This window comes from Melospiza georgiana, chromosome 12 (assembly GCF_028018845.1).
Source record: "Melospiza georgiana isolate bMelGeo1 chromosome 12, bMelGeo1.pri, whole genome shotgun sequence".
Lineage (NCBI taxonomy): Eukaryota > Metazoa > Chordata > Aves > Passeriformes > Passerellidae > Melospiza > Melospiza georgiana.
The window spans coordinates 8,656,730-8,680,749 of record NC_080441.1 but is presented as its reverse complement, the minus strand read 5'-3'; the positions used below and the strand labels follow the sequence as shown (position 1 = coordinate 8,680,749).

The following is a 24,020-nucleotide window of genomic DNA, read 5'->3' as shown; positions in this document are numbered from 1 at the left end:
GTGCCACTGTGGGGTAAGCCTGAGCCATGGAGGGTTTAGGAGTGGGTTTGTCTGGAGGGGTCAGGCAGCTGCTGGGGGCAGTGTGTGTGTGAGGAGCCCAGCAGAGAGGCTGCTGGAGAGCCAGGAGGAGGCAATGGGGACAGCATGTGAGACTTGTACCTCTTGGGATGCTCTGCCTGCCTCAGGAGGGCAGGAGCATCCAGGCTGTCTGGATGGGGTGTTCCTGCCACGGAATTTGGTTGGTTTGCATATGCAGGGTAATTTTTTTCTGTGACTGTTCTCAGCTATTTCCTGGGGAGAGAAGAATACGTGTTACAGTAATCACTTCAAGCTATGGAGAACAGTGTCTCCTATGTGGCATTTGGAAGGGGGAGGCTGCTCAAAACTTGCTGTCCTCAGGGTTGTGATGCTCTTGTGGGACCAGAGGCGGAGGAGAAGTTCCAAGGAGGATGTGCAGCTAGTGATCCTGCTGGCTGAAGTGGGAAGTTGCCGGGGATGGCTGGGGCAGGTGCCTTGACCTGGGTGTCTGGGGGAAAAGGCTGAGAAGTTGTACTCCCTGTGAGGAGTGCAAATAAAGCATTTATAGTGTATGGACTTTTCCTGCTCTCTGAAACATTCCTGCTCCTCAAGCTGAAAATATCAAGGGATGCTAAATTGTGAGCAATTGTTAAACAGCCTTAAAGAGCTGTATGGGAAACTGTGTCTGCTCTTCATTTCTAAGCCTTCCTCAAACAATGAGAGTCTGAGCTATTTATCAGGAGCTTTTTTAGTGCTGGAAGGGAAAGTGAGCATTTAAAGTGTATCACAAAATAAAGAGGCACTTTAAGAGGCAATTTGCTTTTCAGGATGTCCAACTAAAAATAAATCTTTCTTTAAACAGCCTTGAAAAGAAAACAGAGAGAAAAGACCTTGCCCTTGCTGAGAATAAGGAAAAATCTTTTTGCTGGCTTTGGTGAGGGTTTCCTCTGGCATCTGGTACTAGATCCAGGTAAACCCTCTTGGAACTGGTGGAGAGCTGAGGGATGTGTTATATTCAGTAACAAAGCTGGTGAGACAGAGAGACTGTGTTAGAAACTTCTGTAGGGATTTTGGCTAATCCTTTCCACCTTAAAAGCACTGCAGAGAGTTCCTTCCACCCCTCTTTTCTTTGTTTATGTAACAGTTAATTAACAAGGATGTCTATTTGACAAAGCAATTTCAGGGCACATAAAATATGTATTCTACTCTTATTTTGTCTGCATCAGAACAAAACTCGATTGTTTTCAAGATTTCCATAAAATGTGTCAAAGTAGCGTTCTATAAACAGTTTCTCATGGTTCTCAAATTCTGGGGGATTTTGTTTCCTTGCTTACTTAATTGTATTTTTATTTTCACTCAGACAAATATGTGTAAAGTCCAGTCTCTGGTTATGTAAGGGGAAAAAAATCCCCATCAAGAATCTGTTTATCACTTTAAGGAGCAGCGATGCTGCTGAGTTCAGTGAAAGCAACTTGCCTCTGCTGACAGCCAAGTGCCATGTCTGGCTTCTCTGGGACTGTTTCCTAAGTGGAAAACTAGAGGAGTGTTTTATAAGGAGCCTGACAGCTGGTATGTCATCTTTTCCTGTTAATTCTGTCTTCTTTGAGCATCATGAATTAGTTAGGAAAGCGTGTGGCCGTGGATGAGATCAAGGAATGTATTTCTAAGCACATCACAGGCAGAGCTGTGTTCTCACAGAGCCCGTTTCATTAAGGTGCAGGAGTGAGCTTGGACCAGACTTGCCATGAATAGTGCAAATACTGTTATTCTGTTAATATTGCAGAGCTATGAGTGTGTGTAAGAGCAGGGATAATGTCAGTACTGCTGACAGTTACAGCTGTAGTCTCTCTGCTGTGTGGCCATGGAAAGAGGCCTGTTTTAAAGGCTCTGTAAAAGCAGGGAACATTTCAGCATGCAGATGGCAGCCCAGTCTAAAATCTAGTTCTGTTTGTACTGAGCACCTCTGTAAGGAGCCTTGAGGAGCACAAGGGGAGCAAGAGAAGTGGTGTGGGGGGGAAAGAGGAGGGATATGATATCTTTCAGGATTGAGACCTCCCTTTGAACTGTCTCTCTCCATTTTTAATAGCTTTTCTGCAAAAGCTGCTTGGGGAGCAGGGTTAGAATGGGTATGAAAGAAGCAAAGCATCTAATCTTTTGGCTTAATAATGCCCTGGTGTAGGCAGCTGCAAAGTGGACAGACTTCCTTATTGATATAAGAGCAGAGAGCAGTGAGTGAAATTGGTGTGGGTGAGAATGGTCCCTTCTCATCTCTTTTAATCTGAAATGTTGTCTGCTTTTGTAGTTGAGGCTCTGCAGAGAGGACCTGTGATCGCTGGCAGGGCTGTCTAAAGCAGCCAGGAGAAAACAGCCCTGACCTGAGCAGTGCTGTTTGTTCTCGGTGTCAGCAACTGAGCAGCTGGAGTCAAGTGCAGCCATGGTTTTTCTGGAATTTACAGGGTTTATCAGTGTATCTGAAACCTACCAGCAACTTGGTTTTTTTTCACTCAAGAGCTCTGAATAGCAAGAGTCAGAGTCCTTTTTTTCCTGTGCAGGGCTTCTCCACAGCCCAGGGCAGCCTGGCTGGGCTGGGTCTGAGTAGTCCCTGAGCCTGTCTCAGCCCAGAAGGAATTTGCCATCCTGGCATGGTGCCCAGCAACCTTGTCAGCTTTGAGAAGCATACATGGTCACCCTTGGCTGGGGCTCCTCTCTGCCCTCAATGGCTGTGGTGACTGCTGCACCTCGCTCTGCACTGGGACCCTCCTGCTGTACCTGCATCAATTCCAGCGCTTAGGCTGGTTCAAGGCGATCCTTAAAATCTCTCCCCTTTCCTCAGTGCTAGTGTACACGTTTAGCTTTCCAAGTGTAGATTGTCTTCCCATTTTCTTCTCTCCCCCAGTGGGTTTTTCTGTAAGCTTTTAAGCACTTCTGCAAGGTGGTGAGAGGCTAAGACCCACTCTGTAAACTTTTCCTCTGAGTCTTTACATTTCCTACAGTACTTCATGTTGCCTGAAGTACTGTATTGATTAAACCACAATCTGCAGGAGTAAATATATGTAGAATATTAATAGCTTCTACTCTAGGGAGAAAAAAAGACTGTAAATTAATTGATCCATTATGTTGACCTCATAAACCATGAGGGCTTGCAGTACAGCTGTAATCCTCCTCCCACAACATGTATTTCACTTTCAATGTCTGTAAAAGGTCTGGGCTAGTCAAACTTAAAAGCTGTGATACTGGACACATCTGTCTATCTGTCTTATCTATCTATCCATCTTAGGATATGTAGTTAGAATATTGCAATGTTAAGGCTGAACAATAGTTCTCACTAGAATCCAGGGTAGTGCTGCATCAGTACATCACTGATGGTGCAGCTGGGTATGAGGCTTAAACAGTAGCTAACTTTCCCACTCCTATGCCAATCTCGTTCCTCCTTACAGTTGCTTTCTGTGTTTCCAAGTGCAAGAAGTGTTGCAATGAGGGGTGAGTACGATTCAGGGATTTAAAATCTGATTCAAAGATATAATGAACTGGAATTCTGTGTGAGTTGCTCAGGGAATCGAGGTCAGTGTGCGGTGTGAGCTGATAGAACTCCATCTGCTAATCAGTGCTGTTAGTCCTAGTTCTGGTTTACAAACCTGTTAAGATGGGCTGCTTGGGTTTTTATTGAATTGGCAGCAATTTAGATGCGTGTGTACATTGTATGCTCATCACTCTCTGTGGTGTTTGATGCTACAAATATTGTAATCTTTATCTATATTCAGAATATTTCAGGGGATTTTCCCATTTCCTACCCCCTTTTTTTTTTTCCATAAATGAGCACTATTTTAGGCAGCTATTGGATCAGAAAATTCTTGTAAGAAAATGTTCTTGTGTTAATGCATGCAGGGTTTTCTTTACAGGGCAAGCCAGCAGTTTATTCAGTGTTGAGTCTGACTGGCACTTTACCATAGCTAGAATCACTTCTACAACTCTGCAGCCAGACATATTAATAGGGGAAGTTAATGGGGTGTTTGCCATCCACAGTATTTTTCTTTTGTGCTTGGCACTGAAGCCCATTTTTTTTTTTTTGTTTCTGTGTTACACTGTGAGATTATTTTTGAAACTTTAAGATTCTGCACTTGTTGTCTTCTACAGTTCCATTTGGAAGATATTTAACCTTTTAGTGGAGGCATTAAAATATTTTCAAACAAAACCTGTGTATTAACACCAAAGGATGTTTCTTCTGAAATAACTAGTAAGATTCTGAGTTTATTCCTTTCACATCACAGAAGACCTGTGAGTTTTAGGTTTTTATTCCTTTAACCCAGACATTCAGCCTTTAGAGAAGTCATTACAGATAAGTATTATAACCTTGTCAGTATTTGGCTGTGGGTTCCCTTTGCTTTGTCAGGACAAGACCTTGCTTTTTCCTTGTTGTATTACAGTCATGTGGGTGATACACTGCTGAGCCAGTAATAATCCCAGACAGTTTAGATGTTGTCTTTTTGTTGCTGTTTATTTCCAGTTTGTGTAACACAAACACTGTGTTGAGCATGTTTCCCTCATGTCTCAGTGTTAGAGACAAATTTTAGGAGGAAGCGCTCTGGAATGAGCATCTCCTCTAAAGAGAAAGGAGAGTTATTGAAGCCCTTTCTTCTGCCAATGAGAGAAATGGATACCATGAGATGAAAATGAAAAAAACTAAAACTGTTTATTTACAAATCAAGATATCTGCAAAGCACAGGGAAAAAAAAATGGAACCTCCCATCTCAGCCCCCCCTCTCCACATGGTTGAGAGGCAAAGATGGAGGCTGCCCTTCTTTGTCTCTGGGAAGGGAGGAGAAAAGGGTTCACAGCAGCTGGGAACCTCTTGGATTTCTGCCATGGGTCTCCTCCTCACAGCAGCCAAAGTTGGTGGATTTTTGTCCTTTCTTGTGTTGGTTCAGCTCCTCTGAGGACTCAGGTTCCGGGTGATCCCGCTGGATCCCTGATGGGCTGAAAACAAAAACAAACCCCACACAGTTCAAGGGAAAAACCCAGCCAAAATTGAAAAGTCACCAAAAGGATTCCCGGTACAGCCTCCAGGTTGGAGTAAGGGAAAGGAAAAAAAACTTCTGGCATAAAATCACCCTCAGACTCCTCATTTTAAAATTTATCTTTACGTTTCACCTGAACAAGGAGAATTAGGCAGATGTGAGTTTAGTTAAGGACCTGAGAGGTCCAGTGGAGAATTAAATCCTGCAAGACAAATGGTGAATGCACACTGCCTTGTAGAATTAATGCTCCTTGTGTATTTAGACAACTTAAGTGGCTGGTTATGATGGTGAAGATGCACAATGAATTAGGCAAAATGAAATATTCTTTGATGCTCATTGAGCAGCAGAGCGAAGAACACTGCACGACCCATATCAAGTAGAGCTGAAGAGACATTATTTGAGCTAGCATGCATCTCTGATCTTGAGCATTTTATCTCTGATCTTGAGCATTTTTTCTTTACGTTTGAGGTACCAACAAAAGGGAACTGGTGCCCATTGTGGATTGCTTCCAAGCAAAATATTATATAGGCTGAAAATCTTTTAGTAATGAACAGCTCAATGTGGTATGTTGGCAAAAGAGAAGACCTGAGAGTGAGTTCATATTAAAATTTAAAGCCTTAAAAAGTGGGCTGGGGAAATGGTTTGAAAAGAAATGAACAGGACTCACCATCTAGCCTACTGTAAAAACAATGAAAGAATTACTGTTGCCATTTCATCCTTTGTGTGTGGGGTGAAAACGGTAATTTATTTTTGTGAGATATCTGAGCAACAAAACCTGACAATTGGAAATCACTAAAGAGGTGGGTCGCTGTTTTTAATGAGTGCCTTCTGCATCACAGCTTCTGTGGAGAAACCAGAACTTACAGAGCCTCGTGGTGTGTCAGCAAATCTCAGCCTGAGCACAGACGTGTGCCTGAGTGCACAGGCACTGCTTCTCCTTTCTTGTTTTCTTTCAGAAAGGAGCACTGCATGAACCAAGCTTGTGGTACAAATTAGAGCAAAGCTAAATTATATTTAAAGCGTGAACTTGGGAATCTCAGTGCTGGAATTTGTGCAAAATATGAATGCTCTGATTTTCTTCCTGTTTCTAAAAGCCTCCTTCTAACCTTGTCCCTTGAAGTTCCTTTGAGTCCCAGAAGCCATATGAGCTGAAGGGGTGCTGGAAAGACAGCAGGCAGTACATGAAGGAAATGGGAATACAGCAATTTCCCAAGCTCTGTTTCCTGAGGATTTGGGTGGAAGAAATGAATTGTTCAAAAAAGAGATGAAGTGTGTTAGGCAGGATATGGGAGTCAGGGTGGTTTTTGTTAGAAGAACAAAATTTGTGCTGCATTGCAGCCTGGTCCCCTTGTATTTTTGGATGCCTACAGGACACTGTGACAGTTGCCTGACGTCAGGTCTGTAGCACAAATGGGTGATGAGGGAAGGAGAGACCTTATTGGCAGAGAAGTGATGAAGAATTCAGTTGTCACACCTTGCTGCTCCTACACTTCTCCCTCTGATAGCAGCAACCTCCCTTTGCTTACCTGGATTCAAATACAACCTGGCTGGTCACAACAAGGCTTGCACTACTGACTTTTCCTTCTCTGTCAACAAGCACTTCATTCTGTGTGTCTCTTCCCTCCTCACAGTGATTTTGGGCAAGTTGGGTGTAATTGGTATTTCTATGTCCTTATTGAGTGAGATGTCTTCAGTCTTCTGGGAATGGCATGAACTTGCTTCCCCTGTTCTGAGGCATATCCAGTAGAGCTCTGACATTCTTGTTACAGCTGTGAGCCCCATCTCACACCTGCTTGGAGTTTGCAGCATCAGAGTAAGTGGTTCCTCAGGGAAATGCTGCTCAGTGCCTGTGAGGGGAAAGTTCTGTCAAATGGCAAAATCAGCCCTTGCTTGCAGGGAAGTGTCATTGGACTCTGGCTGGTTTATTCTATCTTGTGTTTTGTTCATGTTCTTCATCAGACCATGGCCATCCACTCCACATTGATTCCCAGGAGCCTGGCCCAGGGCTGGCTGGGGTCTGTGGTCCATCCCACGGCCTGACAGGTCGGTGAGTGGCTCTGAGGGGGGAGTTGAGACCAGTCCTGTTGGGCGAGTCTTGGCACACGCGGCTCCAGAAATCTGAACAACTTTAGAAACTTAGTCTTGAATGAAGTTTCCTTCCTTCTTCTGGCTGCTGGACATTCTTCTTGGGGAAACACAGCTTATTTTGTATCTTGTGCCCTTTGTTAACATGAATGTTTAAAAGCAGCCATCTCAGATAGGGCAGTTTGAGCAGCCTGGGTGTCTGTGGCTGGCTGCTGTCCCAGGACAGACAGAGCTGACCCACTGTCACTGTGACAGATCCCACTGCCTGCTGGAATCCCTGCCATGTGGAGTGACACTCAGACTCTGATGTGTGCTTTCATGCCAGCCTCAGTGGAGCTGTGTCACATGTGACAGGCTGAGGCTTTCGGCTTGATTGTGAATGACTGGGTGGTGCTGTGGTTTCTTGCCCTTTTGCTGCTCTATTTTCCTGATTTGTGGAGGTACAGAGACTGACTGCCTTGGTGAGGATAGGGCTTCAAAAAGTACAACTCCTATAAGTGCTGACAGAACCAAGAATTTTCTGCTCTGCCTAGCATTAATATTGGTTGGCAGAACTTGCTTTGAATTTTTAAATGTATTTAATGCAGCCTAGCTTGTTTGGGGTGGAGATGTACAGACCCACATGAAAAAGGACCTAGGAATTCCATATTTCAGCTGTAATTACTGAGGGGGGAAAAATGGAGAAACTAATTTGTAAAGCTATACTTGAAAATCATTCTAGCATAACATCATCATTACAATTATCTGTCAAAAGATTTAGTTCAATTACTTCTTTTTAAGCTCTCTTGTCAAGATGGCCTTACTGGTTTCAGGATTGTGTTACTCCAAGGAGAGGTCAAGGAAGAGTGAATGCTAATTCTGTCATTAACCACTGTCAGACAGCCTTCAGTGTGTATTTTTTCTTGAAAATGCCTTAGCATTGTTACTGTGAGGAATCAATAGGCATAAAGTGCCATAGAATTCAGAGAGGGGAAAAAAATCCACTGCCTGTTTATAGGTTGTAGTACAGTAAGGTGAGAGGAAGAGAACTTCAGTTTCAAGTGGTAATTTTGAAATAATTGAATAGCAGCACAATTCCTGTAGTGTAAAAGATTACACAGGTTTACTTACATTTTCTTCACACAACGATAGGCCAGTAATAAAATGACAAGGAAAGAATATTTGATGTAATAAACTCAAATTAAACTGAACAAGCGTCAGTGAACAGCAGGACATTGCAACCTCTTGCTGCTTTGTAAATGCTCAGAGCTGGAGGGGTCTGGGCTCTTTCTGGATTTGGGGATTTGAGACCTCTGAGTGAGCTGGGTGGGCAGAGGTCTTAGAGCATTTATGGGAGGATTCTGCTCACTGGCCTCAGCTTTGACTGCTATTGCTGATAGTTTTGTGCATTTCTGTTTAATCGAAACTGCTGTAAAATGTGTGCTGAATCTTTTGGTGTAAATGATATCTTCACAGTGATTTAGATGGCTGCCAGGTTTATCTGATAATAAGGGTCCTGATCTAAAGTCTGTATCTTATATGGAGATGAATTCCTGGAGCTTAAATGTATCAGGCCACTTGAAGGCCCAAGACTTCAAGCTAAGCATAGACTTGAGGACTCTAGCTTATAATTAAGCATCTTTCTTTGAGAGAGATGGGCTTTGAATTCAGATTTGTTCTACCTGTTTTTAAGTGCAGAGAAGGAGCCTCAGTTTGCTTTTGCTATCTTTTCTCTAATGGCCTGGTACTTGTAAATGGAAACAGAATTAATTCCAGTAATTATATAAAATTAAAAATAAAATTCTAAACTAGATTTTACCTTTTTCTTTTTTAATGTACATAACATAAAGTAAATAGTAAACTTAACAGGTGAGACTCCTGAGACCTACATTCATTGATTTCTGAATTTTGTTCACCTTTCTTTACCTCATTGTATAGGAGAAATTTCTGGAACAGCATTAATTGTAGGCATTGTAGGAGTTTTTACAGTGCCACCAGTGGGAAAGTAAGGTTGCTAAGAGAGATTGTATGAACTATTCTTTTCCTGAATAATATGATTTTTTTTTTTAAGTGTGTGGCCTGTTTGTATGAGACAAAGCTAGTTACGGCCTTCAGGGTTTTCCTGTAACATAGAAAATAAATAAGTAACACACAAAAATCTGCTAGATTGGACTCATACTACTTCAAATAAACTGTTGCATCTTGTGATTTTTTTCTTTGAGAGCAAAATGATATTTTTGAGGTGTCATTTAAAAAAACCCAACCCTTTTGTGTGATAGTAAGAGGTAAATCGTTCATACATGGTTACTTTGAACTGTTGTGTTTTCCTACTCCTGCCTAAACATAAACTGAGAAGTTGTTACATTAAGCCATTGTCCTGTTGTGGTTCTTTGAGAAATGTTTAACTGTAGCTGCTGCTTTGTTGTAGTGAAAAGCTGTGATTCAGACTTTGTTCTATGTTTGCATTTCAGCTGCCACAGAAAGTGAAAGATGAAGCCTCTTGTTTTCTTGGTTCTTGTGATCTGTACTGTAGTCAGCATGAATTTGAAGCTCGTGTCAAAGAGAAATTCTGGTAAGTCACAGAAAATTATTTTTACTTTTGGATCTGGACCTCATGCTTATGCAATCAAGCATTTTAGATGGCTGCATTTTGTTTTGCATATGTACTACTTGTTCTGTTCTGCCAGAAAAAGCAGAAAGTCATAACTGGTATGGTTTGCTTAGTAAATGGAAGCTGTTTGAATATGTCCTTCTATTTTCTTTTGTTTAAAAAATAAAAATAAAACGTTGATTAGATTGAAACTTCAACCAGAGGTATTACAAAGATGATAATGACTTTGGCATTGTGGCATTGTTCTAACATCCAATGTTTTACTCATGCTGAGGAATTTTCTTACCTGTGGATTTGGTCTGTGGTAAGTTTTAGGTCTGGATGATTTTTTGTATGTTGAAAGGTCATCTTTGAAAATGTTATGCTGGTCTGATATGTGATCATATATAGGGTTAACTGGGAAGAACTCTCCTGAGTAAATAATCTCTGATTATTCTGTCAGTGAAAGAGAGTAGAAGTTGGTTCATGTTTACATCTGCTTTTGAAACCTTCTAGCAGTAACAAAACCCTTCAAAGAGGCATTAGAATCTCTCCTTCCAGGGTAGACAGCTCCTCTGGATAATGGTTATCTGTACTTGAGCCTGAAGTGATGTCTGCTCCATGCAGCTTTGCCCTCTCAAAGAAGTGACTTCATGAGACTGTTTGTATTTCCCAAGTAATGTGGGGGGATAGAATGTAGGAAAATAAAGATAGTGCAGAAGGTAATCTCACCTCTGAGGAGTTGCAGCTGTACTAATCACCAAAGATTAGCAACAGGCCTGCCCTTAACAGGCCACAGCTGTGTCCAGTAAGGATGATGGCTATAAAAGAGAGGGTGAGGAGGCAGTTGCAGTTTGTTGGCTGTGCTGTGAGGAAGGAGTCAGAGCTGCAAGGAGATGCCCATGAGAAATCACTGAGAAGGTATGGGAGCTTTGCAATAAGATGACAACAAAGTAAGCTGTGAGTTTAGGAGGCATTGGGCAGAGAAGCAGTGCTGTGCTACACAGGGCTGTGTGTAAGGGTCAATGCTGCACTTTGAAACTTTTGATGGCACGTTGTTTTCCCACACTGTTTGTGTGCTATGCTTACATGTGTGAGGGCTTCCACTGATCCTGCTGTCCTCCAATTATTCAGTATTTTCAGCATTGCAGGTACAAACAGAAATTACAGGCTTCAGTTGGTGTGGCTTGTGTTAAGTTTAATTTCTGCACTTCTTGAGAACAGAGGAGAAAAGTTTTGGGCTGTCCATTAAAAAGAATTGCATGTCACATCCCAGGCTGGGAAGTGTTACTCTGGCAGCTGCCAGGTGCTGGGCTGAGTTCTTCTGCTGGTATGGAAAGTGTAAATGGAGGTTGCTAAACTGAACCAGCCTTTGGTTGTAGTTATTGTGGCCAGAGCCCAGTTTGTGCTGTGAGAGCAGTCAGGAATATTGGGGTTTGGTTACAGTGCAGTCCTGGTCTAAGCTCTGCTAAGGGTGATGGTGTTCCCGTTCTTCAAAGCTGCTGCCAGTGGCCTGGGTGGAAACCCCCTGTGAGATGCACGATCAGTGCCTGAGCAGCCTCTGTTCACTGATGCCAGGCAGCAGCACCTGGCTGCAAGCACGGGTCTGTGCAATTCTTTGCCAGGAGCACACAACTGTGGAAGTGGCATGCTGGTGGCTGTAGCATTTGTTCAGCTGGTAGTTTACCTTTAATTAGATTTGCATTTTTAAAATCTGCTTTCTTTGACTCTGCAGAACTTCAACTCTTGTGGTTATAGCAGCTGTTGACAGTGTCAATTTAGGTTCAGTACTGGTGGGAAAAATGCTTTAATATGTTAGACTGCCTCTTGCTAAATATAACCCACTAGTGAATAGGTGGTTCTTTTTCATTTCATTTGATTGTGGCAGTATGTGTTGAGAATAAGATGAAGAGGAAAAATTGCACATTAAGTAAAATTATAGTTTCTTTGCAAGTCCATAATCATGTAGTTGGCTTTCACCTTCAGCACTCATTCTGGTTGCTGCATGCACCAAACTATTTATTTTTTTTTTTTCTCCACTACATTATGTGTGAAATAATTTTCTGTTCCTTTGATATCAGCACTTGGAGTAAAACTAATAATTTGACTCCTTTTCTGAAAGGGCTTTACATTTGAAGGATTGCTGTTTGATTGCTTGGGGCTTCACTAAATGTTATATGTTGTGAAGAAGAGATGTTCCAGCAAGTTCTGAACTTTAACTGTTGGTATAGTTTTAGTGGAAGATCAGAGACAGTGAGTGGATGCAGACAGGCAAATGCACAAAGAAACAATGTCAGCATATTTTATTTTCCATAGGGTGACAGTAGCTCTAACAGGCTGGTGCTGGGATTCAGAGTTGGTGGTTTGTTTGTGTTTTTTTTTTTTTTTTTTTTTTTTTTTGTTTTGTTTTTTTTTTTCACTGATGTCTTGATGGAGGAGAGTGGAAAGGGGAAATGAATGTGATGGTTATTTGTGGGCAGCTGCACTGCAGTGTAAACTGGAAACAGGAATAGGGTTTTTTTTAGCTGTAGATTAGAGCTGAGCTGGGGGAGAGGATGAGGGGCCCAAAGGATGCTCTGGGGACAGGATCTCTGCAGCAGAGTCTGGATGGGCATTGTAGTCTTGGGTCTTGCTGGCTGTTGGTGTGGGGATGTCTGTTCCTGGTGAGCATCCTCAAAAGGGGAAGGGAAATTGTGCAGACAGTTGTGTGTAGCAGTGTGAAGCAGTGCATGGAAGGTGCTGACACTGATGAGAAAGACAGATTTGGGCTACTAGAACAATAAACCAGCAAAATTGGTGCCTTTGTGGACTTATGTAGACTGGCATTTGTTCTAAGCAATGCATAGAATTATTGCATGAATGACCAGAATTGTGATTAGTGTCAAGTACAAGAGCAATTATGGAGTTGACTGGCATGTGTGTAATATCACATAATGGAATGTATCTTGTTTAAGGGGTAGGGAGGCTCTAAAGAGGAGCAAGGAGAAGGTGAGATGGTGTTGTCAGGTAATACAAAGGCATCACTCAACTGCTTTAAAGGTGAAACTGGAGCTGCCTTAAAGAGAGGAAAGGTTTGGCTAGGAAACCTCTTCAGAGGCTGGTGCAGAAATTCTCCTTCAAAGTTAAGGAATGGGAACCCAAGGGGACAAAATTGAGGATGAGAGCTCCAGACAGCAAGTGCAGGGAGTAACAGGGGCTGGACAGGCAAGAGTCACCAAAGAGGGGTCAGGAGTGGAAGGTCTAAGATGTTAAACAGAAGGTGATGAAATGGTGCTCCAGCTGCAAGCATAGAACTGTAGTTTGCTGAAGAAACAATCCTCATGGAAGGGAATAGAAAACCAGAACTGAAAGATTTTTCTCGTGTCCTTTACTTGCCCTTTGTTACAGATTTAGGAGTCCATATTTCCTATTTGGAAAAGAGAAGCAGGGATGCACATGAAGACTGCAAATAGATTTAGAGTACCCTGCAACGCCGCAAAAATGACAGAGAAACTTGTAGCAAGACAAATTTGGCTGCTTCTCACTTGAGATGTGGAGCCAAAATAATTTAAATGGGTGAGCTAATTTAATTATGCTCATCAGATTCTTCTTTGGAGGCAGCAACTTCCCAGTGTTCCAGAAGAAATCTGTCATGTCTACAGAGTAAAGATTGCTGTTTGTGGTGGGAACAGAATAGTTTGCCTCAAGCATCTGTGTGAGTGTAATGTTGATTTAAGTTTCACGGGCATTTCTTAATATTAAGAAGCATTTTTGAAAACTGCAGGTCATCCTTTTTTGCCTGCTTTAAGAAGTAAAACTGAGCAAACAGCAAATGTGGGGACTGCAGCTTTAGTAATAGTCTAGGAAGGGTATTTTACAGGTGTAGGTTATACAAATGAATGGAAGATGTGGGAGTTGCTAGGTTCCCAGCTGATAGGTGATTTCCTTTTAATCGGATTAAGTGACTTTTCCCAAAGCCTTTGTTTAAACAATGCTTTGAATTATCACAGCAGGGAATATAATACCAATTTAAAATCATGGCATTTTTTAAAGCAAAAGATTTTTCAGATTATAGATTCTGTTTGACTTACTAGACACATAATTCCATTAGTGAATAATTGATGACATTTATTTTTGCTATATTATTTGCTGAGCTGAAATCCCTGTCTGAGCATGCTAGAGCTCTGGAGGGCATGCCAGCCTTGTGTGGAGGAGCAGGGGCAGACATCCCCAGGGTTTCTGTGCGGCTGCAGGGCATTTAGAAGCCTTTCTGCAGGTCAACACCTGAGCTTAGCTGGCTCAGGTTTGGCACGGTGCATCAATGGGGAGCAAAGACACACGGACCTCCTTCTTGCTCGCTCTGAAGAAAATAGTTAATTGCAATAAACCAGGCCTTTTTATGTTGTAAACTGAACCAAACCAAGCAGGCCCTGGCTGCCTGCCCCCACAGTGTCCCTGCTCACGTGTCCCTCTGCCCAAGCAGCTTTCTCACCCCACGGTGTCCGCGCGTCTCAGCAGCCACTGCCCCATGCACAGGGTGAGCACACCCCAGCTGTGCAGCCTGTCCTCTGTTATAGAGCCCACCCTGCACCTCACTGTTAGCTGAGCTTTCCCCAGAGTGCTTGTGGTGAGCAAGGCTGAACTGAATTCAACAGGGTTTCTTATGTCCCACAGCATGGGTATGTCCTCCAGCTACAGTCATGTCTTCTCTCTTCTGTCAGATGGATTTGCTGTGGGATTCCAGCCTTCCTTTACCTCCTGTTTACCCTGGGACCATTCAAAAGGCCTTCATGCCATAGGAGCAAGTGTATCTCTGATCCTCCACCCACTTTATCACCCTCTACCTGCATCTGACTTTATCACTGTTGGCTTATGAGAGAGAAGGCTTGACTTGGTGCTGGGTCTTGCTGTGTATGGACATAGCCAAATTGTCTTAAATTCTCACTGATATTGCAGTGCCTTTTAACACATTAGTTTAAAACCTACTGGCTTGATATTGCAGTGCCTTTTAAATGTCATGCAGCTGACTTACTCTGGTCTGCTATAGATGTTTCAGAGACCTTCACTTTCCTGTGACAGTCACTGCCTGTGCCTACGATTTCTGTCTGTTCCCTTCTGTGAAGATCAGTCTTCCTGTGTTGCCTGACCACTTTGGCCACAGAAACTGTGGCATACACAGAAGTGGAGGTGTTTGTACTGCAGAGATAACTCATGGATTTGTGCCTGGAGTGGGATATTCTGGATGAGCATAACTCTGAAGTCCATTGTTCCTGTGGGAGTGGGCCAGAGGAACTGCTGGATGTGTGCTCACACTTGCCATTTGCTTTAGTTTGCAGTTGCATCTGCCTGAAGAGCTGACTTCTGACCCTGATGTAAAATTCATGGCCGTGAGCCCTCCTGTGTCTGAGATACGAGCGATGCAAAAGAGGCTTTTGACTTTTGCTGCCTGCAAATGCTGTGCAGGCAGAGGAGACGGGAGCTTGGCAGCGCTCATCAGTGCATGCTGATCTCCTGCTTTTCCCAGAAGATGTTAAGTTATTCACAGCTCCAGCAAACAAAGTCAGAATCACTGCTGTTCTAAGCTGTCATCAGTGCAGGAAAGTGCAGCCTCTCCTGCATCAGCTGTGTCTGCTCACGGGTTCATGGCTGCTCTCCATCTGTTCTGTTTGGATCAGTGGGAAGGAGGAGCTGGGCTCCTGTGCTCGGTCAGGTCTCGGGGGGCTGCCAGAAAGTCAGCTCTGAAACTCTGGTTGCACCTCATTACAGGGGTCTCAGCCTTAGTTTCTTCTCCTCTAGACAGAAAATGGCATTGCAGCTGGACAGAGCTGTCTGGAGGACAGCTGGCAGCATTTATACAGCCTGTGTGCAGGCGGGGAGGAAGGGACATGTACCAGAGGAGCAAGAAGGGAAATAAACAATCTGCTAGAAGTTTGGGGTTTTTTTTAGTTACCTCAACTTGACAAGGTTTAAATTTTGAACTTAGTTAAGCATTCAAATTTTTAGCTATCGCACACATTTAAAATGAGTTCATATATAATTTAAGCAATTAAAATATGGAGCTGTTACTTAAATATTAAAGCAAGATTCCTTCCCAAAAGGGAAACCTTTTGTATTTGAATAAAATAAATGAACACAGTTAAATTGTTTCAAGCCAAGTAATCACAAAGGGAAAGTCTGAAGTTCCCAAATATCTTTTTTAGGTTTTAAAGTGCAGTATTTTGGATGTTACTCTTGCATGTGTCTGGGGGATGTGCTGGTGTTTAGACCTCCAGTAACTGTGTGCACAGTTCAAATGTTTGTTAGGGCTTGAAACATGATAGTACTATTATTTTTTTGACTTCCCATGTTCTAGTAGTACTTTTTTACCTGAGCAGCATTTTTTAAAGTTTCATGGGACTGTTGATGTTTTCAGTAAACATCTGCTATCATGGTATTTCATATGAGTGCTTTTTGTCTCTAATGATTACTTCATAGTTATTCCCACTTTACAGATGGCATAAAATCAGCAAGAGAGAAAACTGTATTAACGTTGCCCAGCACACTCAAAGTGATGCAGGGAATAACACATAAATTAAATGTTTCCCTCTGTTTTGTTGTGTTACTAATGCCTTAGGCAAGGACAAGGAAAGCAGTCTTGTCTTCTGAAAAAAAATTGAGGCTTAATAGGCATGTGCATAAAATGTGCTTCTATGTCCTTGGATACATGGGATAGAGAAAAGCTTCTTTAATTTCTGTTATTTTTCAGTAGAAAATAGAAAAAATGTGTCAGCTAGAAATGGAAGAGGAAAAGAAGGAGAGATACTTGGTTATACCAGGTTTTGTGCGCTAGTTTTAGGCTTAGAGATTTTGCCTTTGAACATTACAAGTCTGTCGTGTATTGGCTGTCCTTCCAGTGAGGAGTGGGGCACAAGAAGAGGAAGAACCACTTGACACTGTAAAATGACACATGGAATACCTGAGGAGCCTCAAGCCCAGGAGGTGCCAGTCACATCTCCTGGGTTTATAGCGGCCTCTGAGTGTGTTTGCTGCTCTGACCTAAAGAGCATTTGCTGCTCCTGAGCTGCTGGGGCTCTGCAGGCTCAGCTACACTCCAGCCACTCTGGGCTCCATCTGTGCTGCCCTTAGATTCTCAGCACTACCAGGAACTGCAACTCTGTCCTCAGATGAGTGAGTAGCTTAAAACACCTTTGTCCAAGGACACCTCAGTGTATAGTCTAACCAGATGTTCATGTTTATTTAAAGAAATGAAGGTACTTTCATCACTCTGTACAAATACACATAAAATTTGAGGGCAAAGTTGTTTCACAGATTTTTTGATATTTTATTTATTTTTTAATATTTGAGATTTACTTTTCTGGTATGTTGAAGATAGATGTGACTCATTATTTGTGAAGACTGATGTTAATATAGCAGATCAGATTTTTCACAAGACAGCAAGAGTTGTTTGTTCTTGAATTTAAGCATTATGGTTTTGTTTCAGTGGCACTCTTGATGCACTCTGTGATCCTTATTTGGATCAATGTGCAGAGCCACTTCATGCACCTTTATGCTGTCTTACATGTTCAGAAAAATATATGTATGGGTGGGCTTGGAAGGAGAGGTGTAATGTGAGACACAATCATTGATGTCCTTGAGTTATTGGTAAAATGCAGAAATATAATCACATTCTACAGAATGGAGCTCATCAGAATTTCTTTTCCAGTGACTCAATTTCATTTTGAACAATAAATTCCCTGAGACTGTTACATTTGGTAATCAATGGAAAAGTGCTGGAATGTGAATCAAAGGCAGGGTTACTCCCAGGCTCTGTAGCCCTGGAGCTGACAGCAGCACGTTGTCATCTCTCAGGTGGGTGTCAGCAGAAGCTGGAAGAGGAACACAGAGTGGTCAGATCTCCTCCACTCTTTGTGGGATTCCCTGAAGCATTTTCCTGTGTCAAATCCCTCAGGTTTAGTGCAGAGGAGGAATGAAAACAGTGAGAGCCCTTTAGTGGAGCCAGGTGATCCTGCAGCTTCCTTGGCTTCATGCTGGGGTGGATCTGTGGCCATCAGCTCTGCCCTCTGCAAGTCCTCCCTGCTAAAGAGCCTCCTTCAGCACCTGCCTCTTCCTCTGGTGTTGCAGGCTCCTGTTGCAGAGCATGTTTTGCTGAGAAAATCAACTAACTTTCAGGTGTTTCTAAAACACCTGCTTGTTCTGGTAATTGTGGTTTAAAAAAGAAAGTTGGAAACTTAAGCCAAGAAAATAATTATTAAAAATTGGAGCTATTGAATGTATTATTTGTTTTTGTTGTGACATTGAAAATCTTGCCCTATTATATAAAGGCAGAGAGGTGTGAATAATGGTGTGGGCTTAGACATAAGGAAGGAAATTAGGATGTGTATCACTGATGACACATTGGATATAGTATTTCCATTCAAAATGACATCTGTAATTTTAGGGAAATGGGGAACTACAGTGGAAATGCACTTAGGAGTGGAGTGTTTCAGCTTTATTGGAGCAGATTGAAAGCTGAAGCTTTTTGGCTGACTTCTGATATAGGTCAACATAATTCCTATTTGCTGTGACTTTACATCATATTATTTACAGCATTATGATTTTTTTCATCTGTATTGGATGATTAAATTTGCTCTTTACCACTCAGTGTTTATTGCAAAGGGTTTTGTTCCAACTGTACAACATAACTTCTGACTTACTGCATGAGAGATAAAACCTAAATCCAATGACCTGGGATGTCTGGCTGCAACTGCTGTGGACTTTACACAGGGAGACAGCTGTATTGAGGAGGAAAATTCATTATTAAATCCCATTTTACAAGCGTCTACAAATGAACTGTTCCATTTGCTGTCCTTCATGAAGAGCTGCAATTGATGGTTTTCTCTGAAGGATACAGATCCCATGTGAACAGATTCAGAATTCTGTTGTGTGAAGTCACTTGCAGAATGTGTCACCAACTTGCTTCATGTTGTAGTAAGGGAGACTCCTGATGAGCTGTAGTAATTAGTTGTCTTTTGGAAAAATATCCGTTTGGTGTTTTTTTTTTTCCCCAGAAGTGAAATGCTGGGTAACTTGGTAATGAGAACTTAGATAATACAAATTCCACAATGTGATTTTAGAATGGCTTGGTACTGTCACACACAGATGAAATGTTCCATGAAGTCTCTTATTGGTGGGTAGATATGGTCATCCTCAAGAAAGGGAAGTGGTTTGGTTTTGCTGGTGGCTGCTGGGTAAAGATGACCTCTAGAATATTTTCACAGCTGCAATTGGCATGTTTTTCACGTTTATGCAAGACAAGTGCATCCTTTCCTGCACATAGGGTTGCCCCTTCAGAATGATAATGTGTAATATACTTATAAAAATCAGATCTGCTTTAATAGTTTTATTCTGCAGCTAATGCACAGCTTTCATCAGTGTAGTTACTTGGATAATTTAATGCTCCTTCCATGTTTTACTATGGTGCTTTCCAACAGGGAGCTGTAAAAGGTAATTTTGATCTCCTTAAACTTTGTATAGATCATTAAGAAATATTTTTTTAATGGCAGAAGAGGGAATTCTATTTCTGCATAATCTAAAAGCCCCTTAAGACCCACCTTTCAAAATCACATCAAACATTAGGGAAGGGATGGGAGCAGCCAGAGTGGTCAGGTCTCCACTCTTTGTGGGAGCTCCACAGCTGTGCAGCCTTTGGTGACACTCAGGGTCAGGTGTTTCCAGCTGGATGGGAGGTGAGAGGGGGTAAAACCATCACTGCTGCTGTGTGAGCATGGGACTGGCTCTTCCACTCTGTCCTTTGAGATGCCATGAAAGGTATTTTTGTGGCCCAAACGCTTTATGGGAAGGGAGGTGGCTGAGCTGTCTCTTGTCAAGGTCCTGCTCCCTGGCTCAGCTGCACTGGGGTGCAGCCCCTTCTGGGGTGGTCTCAGCAGGTTCTTCCACAGTTCTGTCCCACACACTTGGACATTGGGTTTGGGCTCTGCTCTAGGGAGCCAGACTGGGCTGGGTCATGTTCCATGTTCCTCTCTTTTATTTTCTTCTTTGAGAAACTTTAGAGTAGGATATGCTGTAATATGCCAGGAGAATTAACCAGAGGAAGCATCTATGTAAAGTGAGAGAGGAGCTCATTAATTGCCTAAAAATTAGGCAGTTTCCATCTGAGTAATTGGTGTTGGCTGGCTGGCCAGCCTTCCACAGTCTAAGAAGTAGCTCATTAGTAGAATACACACAGATGGCACTGTGCTCTGAGGTACTTAAAATACACAGGCAGAGAGCTGTGTTAATAAGGCAAACCTGTCCTTAGCCTCTGTGACTGAGTTTGCTACAAGCAGCAGAGGGAATGGTGTCATTTGGTAAATATTATTAGGCAAATGCATTTCCATAAATTTATTTAGTTTTCAGGTTTTTTTTTTTTCCTGCAGATAACAGATTATGATAAATACTCAGTAATTTACGGTTTCTGGAAAAATTCTATTGCAATAATAGACTTAGCATAACTGCTTCATTTCTTCAGTAGCTGATTTACCCATATAATTGCCTAGAGGGGGAGATGTTTCCAGAGCCCAGTTTTTATTTGGAATATATATAGATTTTTTTGCTCTCTGTTCTTTCGCTATGCAGGTTGTTAACAGTTAATTCAAAGTAAGACTTTTTCTTAAGTTGAGTCCTTTCTACAAATGTTAATGGATAACAAATAAGGAGCTACCCATCTGGGAAGGTGGTAAATGCAGGGCCTGGAGAGGCTCTGACACTGCTGGGGTGGGCAGGGGCTCTGTGGTGTCCTCCCAAACACATTGCCTGTGCCACTGGGGCTGCACAGCCCTGCTGTGGGGCTGACTCAGGGGTGATAATAAGCATGGCTTCATTTCCAAATGGTGGGCTTTCCCTCTGCTCCTCATCCCATGTGCCCCTTGAATTGAGAACTCTTCCATCCCTACTCTGGGCAGTCTCCTTTTGCCAGGGCAGGGTCTGAGCCCATCTTAAAATTAGTGCAGTTGACTATGAGCAGTGAGATGCTTTCCTCACCCCATCTGCAAATTCCAAAGCATATTGACTTGTGTTTGAGGCTTTGACCATTAAGACTGGGCTGGGGGAGCAATGGGCTTCCTTGGATAACCATTCTTTCCCAAACAGTCTGAGCTTGGTTTCCTGTGTAGTTACATTTTGTTCAGAGGTGATTTTTCTATCAGTGCTTGCATGTCATTGTCATGAACTATGACAAATTCTTTCTGATGAAAGAATTTAATGTTTCCCTTGTTGATGCTCTGCAAGCACTTTGTTGCATTTTCAGCCAATGTAATTTATGTTGCTTCTTTGCTCTGTTTCTCATTTCTCATAGATTGGATGTCTGTTATTAGAGCATGTGCTGGTGTTGTTCAACCTCAGCTTGATTAGTCTGCATTGCTCTGTGTGTGTAAGGTACAGAGCCACTTTGGTAGATCTTTTGGGGTTCATTTTTGTTTTTTTGGAGTATATTTTAGCAATACTGGCTGGACCAGGTAACTCAGGAACACATGTAATTTGTAAAGAATAATTTAATAGTTGCATGCAACTGTTGTGAATGATGCTGTTCCTCCCTGAGATATAGTACTATTCATTTTAAATCCTGCTTTAGGCTTAGGTTAGATCCTTTGTAGCATGCATGGTTTCCACAGCCTGCACTGAAGGGAGCAGACTGTAATGAAATAGATTGTTTTATGGAACTCAAATATTTGAACCTGAAAACTTTGAAGAAACAATGGAATATACTTATTGGGCCAATGGGATTCAGTGTTTCCAAGGTCATTTAAAGGCTGTGAGTAGGAATGCAACTTAGAAGTGTATGGAGAGATGGGAGCATGGGATAGATGTGATACAGGAAGGATTTTTGCAAGGATGTGTGTAAAAGAGTCAGACTTTGGAAGAGAAATCTGAAAATATTTACTGGGTTATAGATTTGGCTTGAATGGAGAAGTGGGGTTTACAAGGACAGGAAACCACTGAGTGACACCATTTCCAGGGAAATTTCAGGAGTTTGGTTGCAGTGGAATTCCATAAACTGTTCCAAGTGGCAGTGTATGCAGTTCTGAAAGCAAGAAGGGCTTTTAACTGATTATGTTGAAAAAGGAAGAGCAGTATTCATTTTAGCTTTCAAATTTCAAGGTAATTTGATAGGGTTTACAAGTAACCCTAGGCTGTGGGTTTTTTCCCCTGCCATAAAGCTATTGACTTTGGTGGAATTAAACTAGAAATTAGAAAACACCACTGCAAAGCAATGTGATTGTTTCTCCCTTCTGTGTGCCAAGCTTGTGCTTATTTAGTGTGATTCTGCAAAAACATCCATTGATTTTGGTTATTTAGCAGCTAATTACCTCATAGCCCACAGGATCAAGCAGCAGAGCTGCTTATTTAGCCTATAACAACAATTCTCATTGTGGTGCCCAGTTGTGCTGGCACTTGCTGCAGGGGAACCCCCCCTCTCTGTCCTGGTGAGGTGGCAGCAGAAAGGTCCCCTCTGGACAGCAGCTGCCATTTAGGCAGTGAGCACCTGATGGGTGTGCTTATTCTGTAATTGTGAACCCTTTTTGAGCTGGTTTTTTTCCTGTTGGTGTAATTTGATGTGTGCCACAAGTTGCTGAGGTGAGAGCACAAGCTGGAGGAAAGCAAGGTATCAGTGGAAGGCTCTGACAGGTCCCTCTCCTGCTTCCACCTCAGGCATTGCAGTGGGTAAAGTGGAGAGAAGAATACAGATGTGTCAGAGTGAATCCCCAGGAAGAATCTTTGCCTCTTCTAGGCAGTGCCATGATGAAAATTATGCTGCATTGCATTCTGCAGGGAGCTGGCTCTTCATTAAAATAAAAGTCAAGCATGACAATATGGTAACATGTCAAGAGGTGTAGCAGCAGGAATTCCCCCAAAATGACACCTTGGCTGTAGTTTGGCTAAACACACAACAAATTGTTTAGTGCAGGCTGAATTCAGACGTGCTGTGCAGATTCCTTCAGTGCATCCACTTCAAAAGCCCTCTAATGCTAATCCATTTGGATACCACAGTATTGTTTCCAAATACAAAATCTGAATTTTAATTGCAGTTTTGTGGTTCGCAAGAGAAAACTAATACATAACTACTGTTGTTTCAAAGACAAATCCTTTGGGGAGATTGCAATTCCTCAAACATCTTTAAGATTCTCAGCAGCAAATCAATACATTTCTCAATAACAATTATCCTTGGAAGCCTTCCAATTAGATATGATATGAAGAAACAAAGCTGTGGTGGTCTCCAGCTGAGCATTGCCTGTGAAACTGCCTTTGCAACTTGAAAGCTAAATGAAATTGTAAAACAGAACTTGACTGTATCAGTAGGCAGCTATCTTTTGTCAAGTACACATGGGGATAAAATAATCTCTCAGGCTGGAATTGTTGACTCATTTAAACTAAATTCCCATGAATTGGCATCATCTCTCTTCTGTATTTGACTGGAGCTCTTGAGTGCTTCAGCTGTATGAAGGACGAGCAATACTTTAGTAATGCTAATTGGAGGGCTATAGCCCTGTCCTAAAGTGGTCTTTGAACATAGTGATAATGATAAAATATTAATGTCTCAGAACATTAATTAAGATTACTTACAGACATTGGGATCACTTTGTACAGAAGAGCAGAAATACTGCAATTCCTGGAAGGGCTATTTAAAAAAAATTCAGAAGCAAAACTATATTACTGATATTATTTGTGATTAACTTTTAATGGACTTGTGGTGATTTGAGTGGCTAAGAGCTACACTATGGGTCAAGATTGCTTGGTAATTCTTCCACTGTGAATTAGACAGTTCTTGCCTGACTGAATGCAAAATTAACTTCATTCTGCAGGAAAATACATGGAATTGCCTGGCCATGTCTTAGTGGCCATGTCAGTTCTGGCCTGTTCAGTTTGCAGCAGCAAATATATATATATATATATGTGTGTAATAGGTGTATTTAGAGATGCCTCTTGGACAAGAAGTTTGTTGGGATGCAAGAACCCAGTGCTGTGTACTGAGTGTTTGTGTTTTAGTTTTTGGAGCACTGTGGTTGGATGTTGCTAAAATGGCAGCAGTGTGTACATCTGGCTGTATAAGGCAAAAGGGGGAATACTCATAAATAGCTAGGAAAAAAATTGGTTTTGTTTCAAACAAATTCACTCTGCTCAAACATGAGTGTGTGAATGATGTCTCTACCAAAAATGCTGTTAAGTCTGTGTTGTTAGGAGGAATAAGACTGGAAATATCCATTGTCTGCTGTCATCACTGTGGCTGTGGAGAACCAGGGAAGGCCAGTAACAGCTTTTTGCCAGATATTCCTCAAAAAACTCTTGAAGACCAAGGCTGCAAAACAGACATCTAGAAG

The 24,020-nt window shown here is 42.1% G+C and overlaps 1 protein-coding gene across 6 annotated transcripts in view; it reads left to right on the top strand.

Annotated features, from left to right (window-relative positions):
• Window positions 1–24,020, top strand: part of IL1RAPL2 (interleukin 1 receptor accessory protein like 2) — a 332,472-nt gene that overhangs the window by 2,871 nt on the left and 305,581 nt on the right. For 3 of the 6 annotated variants that reach the window (XM_058032763.1, XM_058032766.1, XM_058032765.1), the window contains exon 2: window positions 9,569–9,669. In XM_058032763.1, the coding sequence (XP_057888746.1) occupies window positions 9,588–9,669 (82 nt within the window). In that variant the 5' untranslated portion in view covers window positions 9,569–9,587. Of the gene's footprint in view, window positions 1–9,568; window positions 9,670–24,020 lie in introns of those variants that run through there. The other 3 variants (XM_058032768.1, XM_058032767.1, XM_058032769.1) reach the window with 2 other exon arrangements.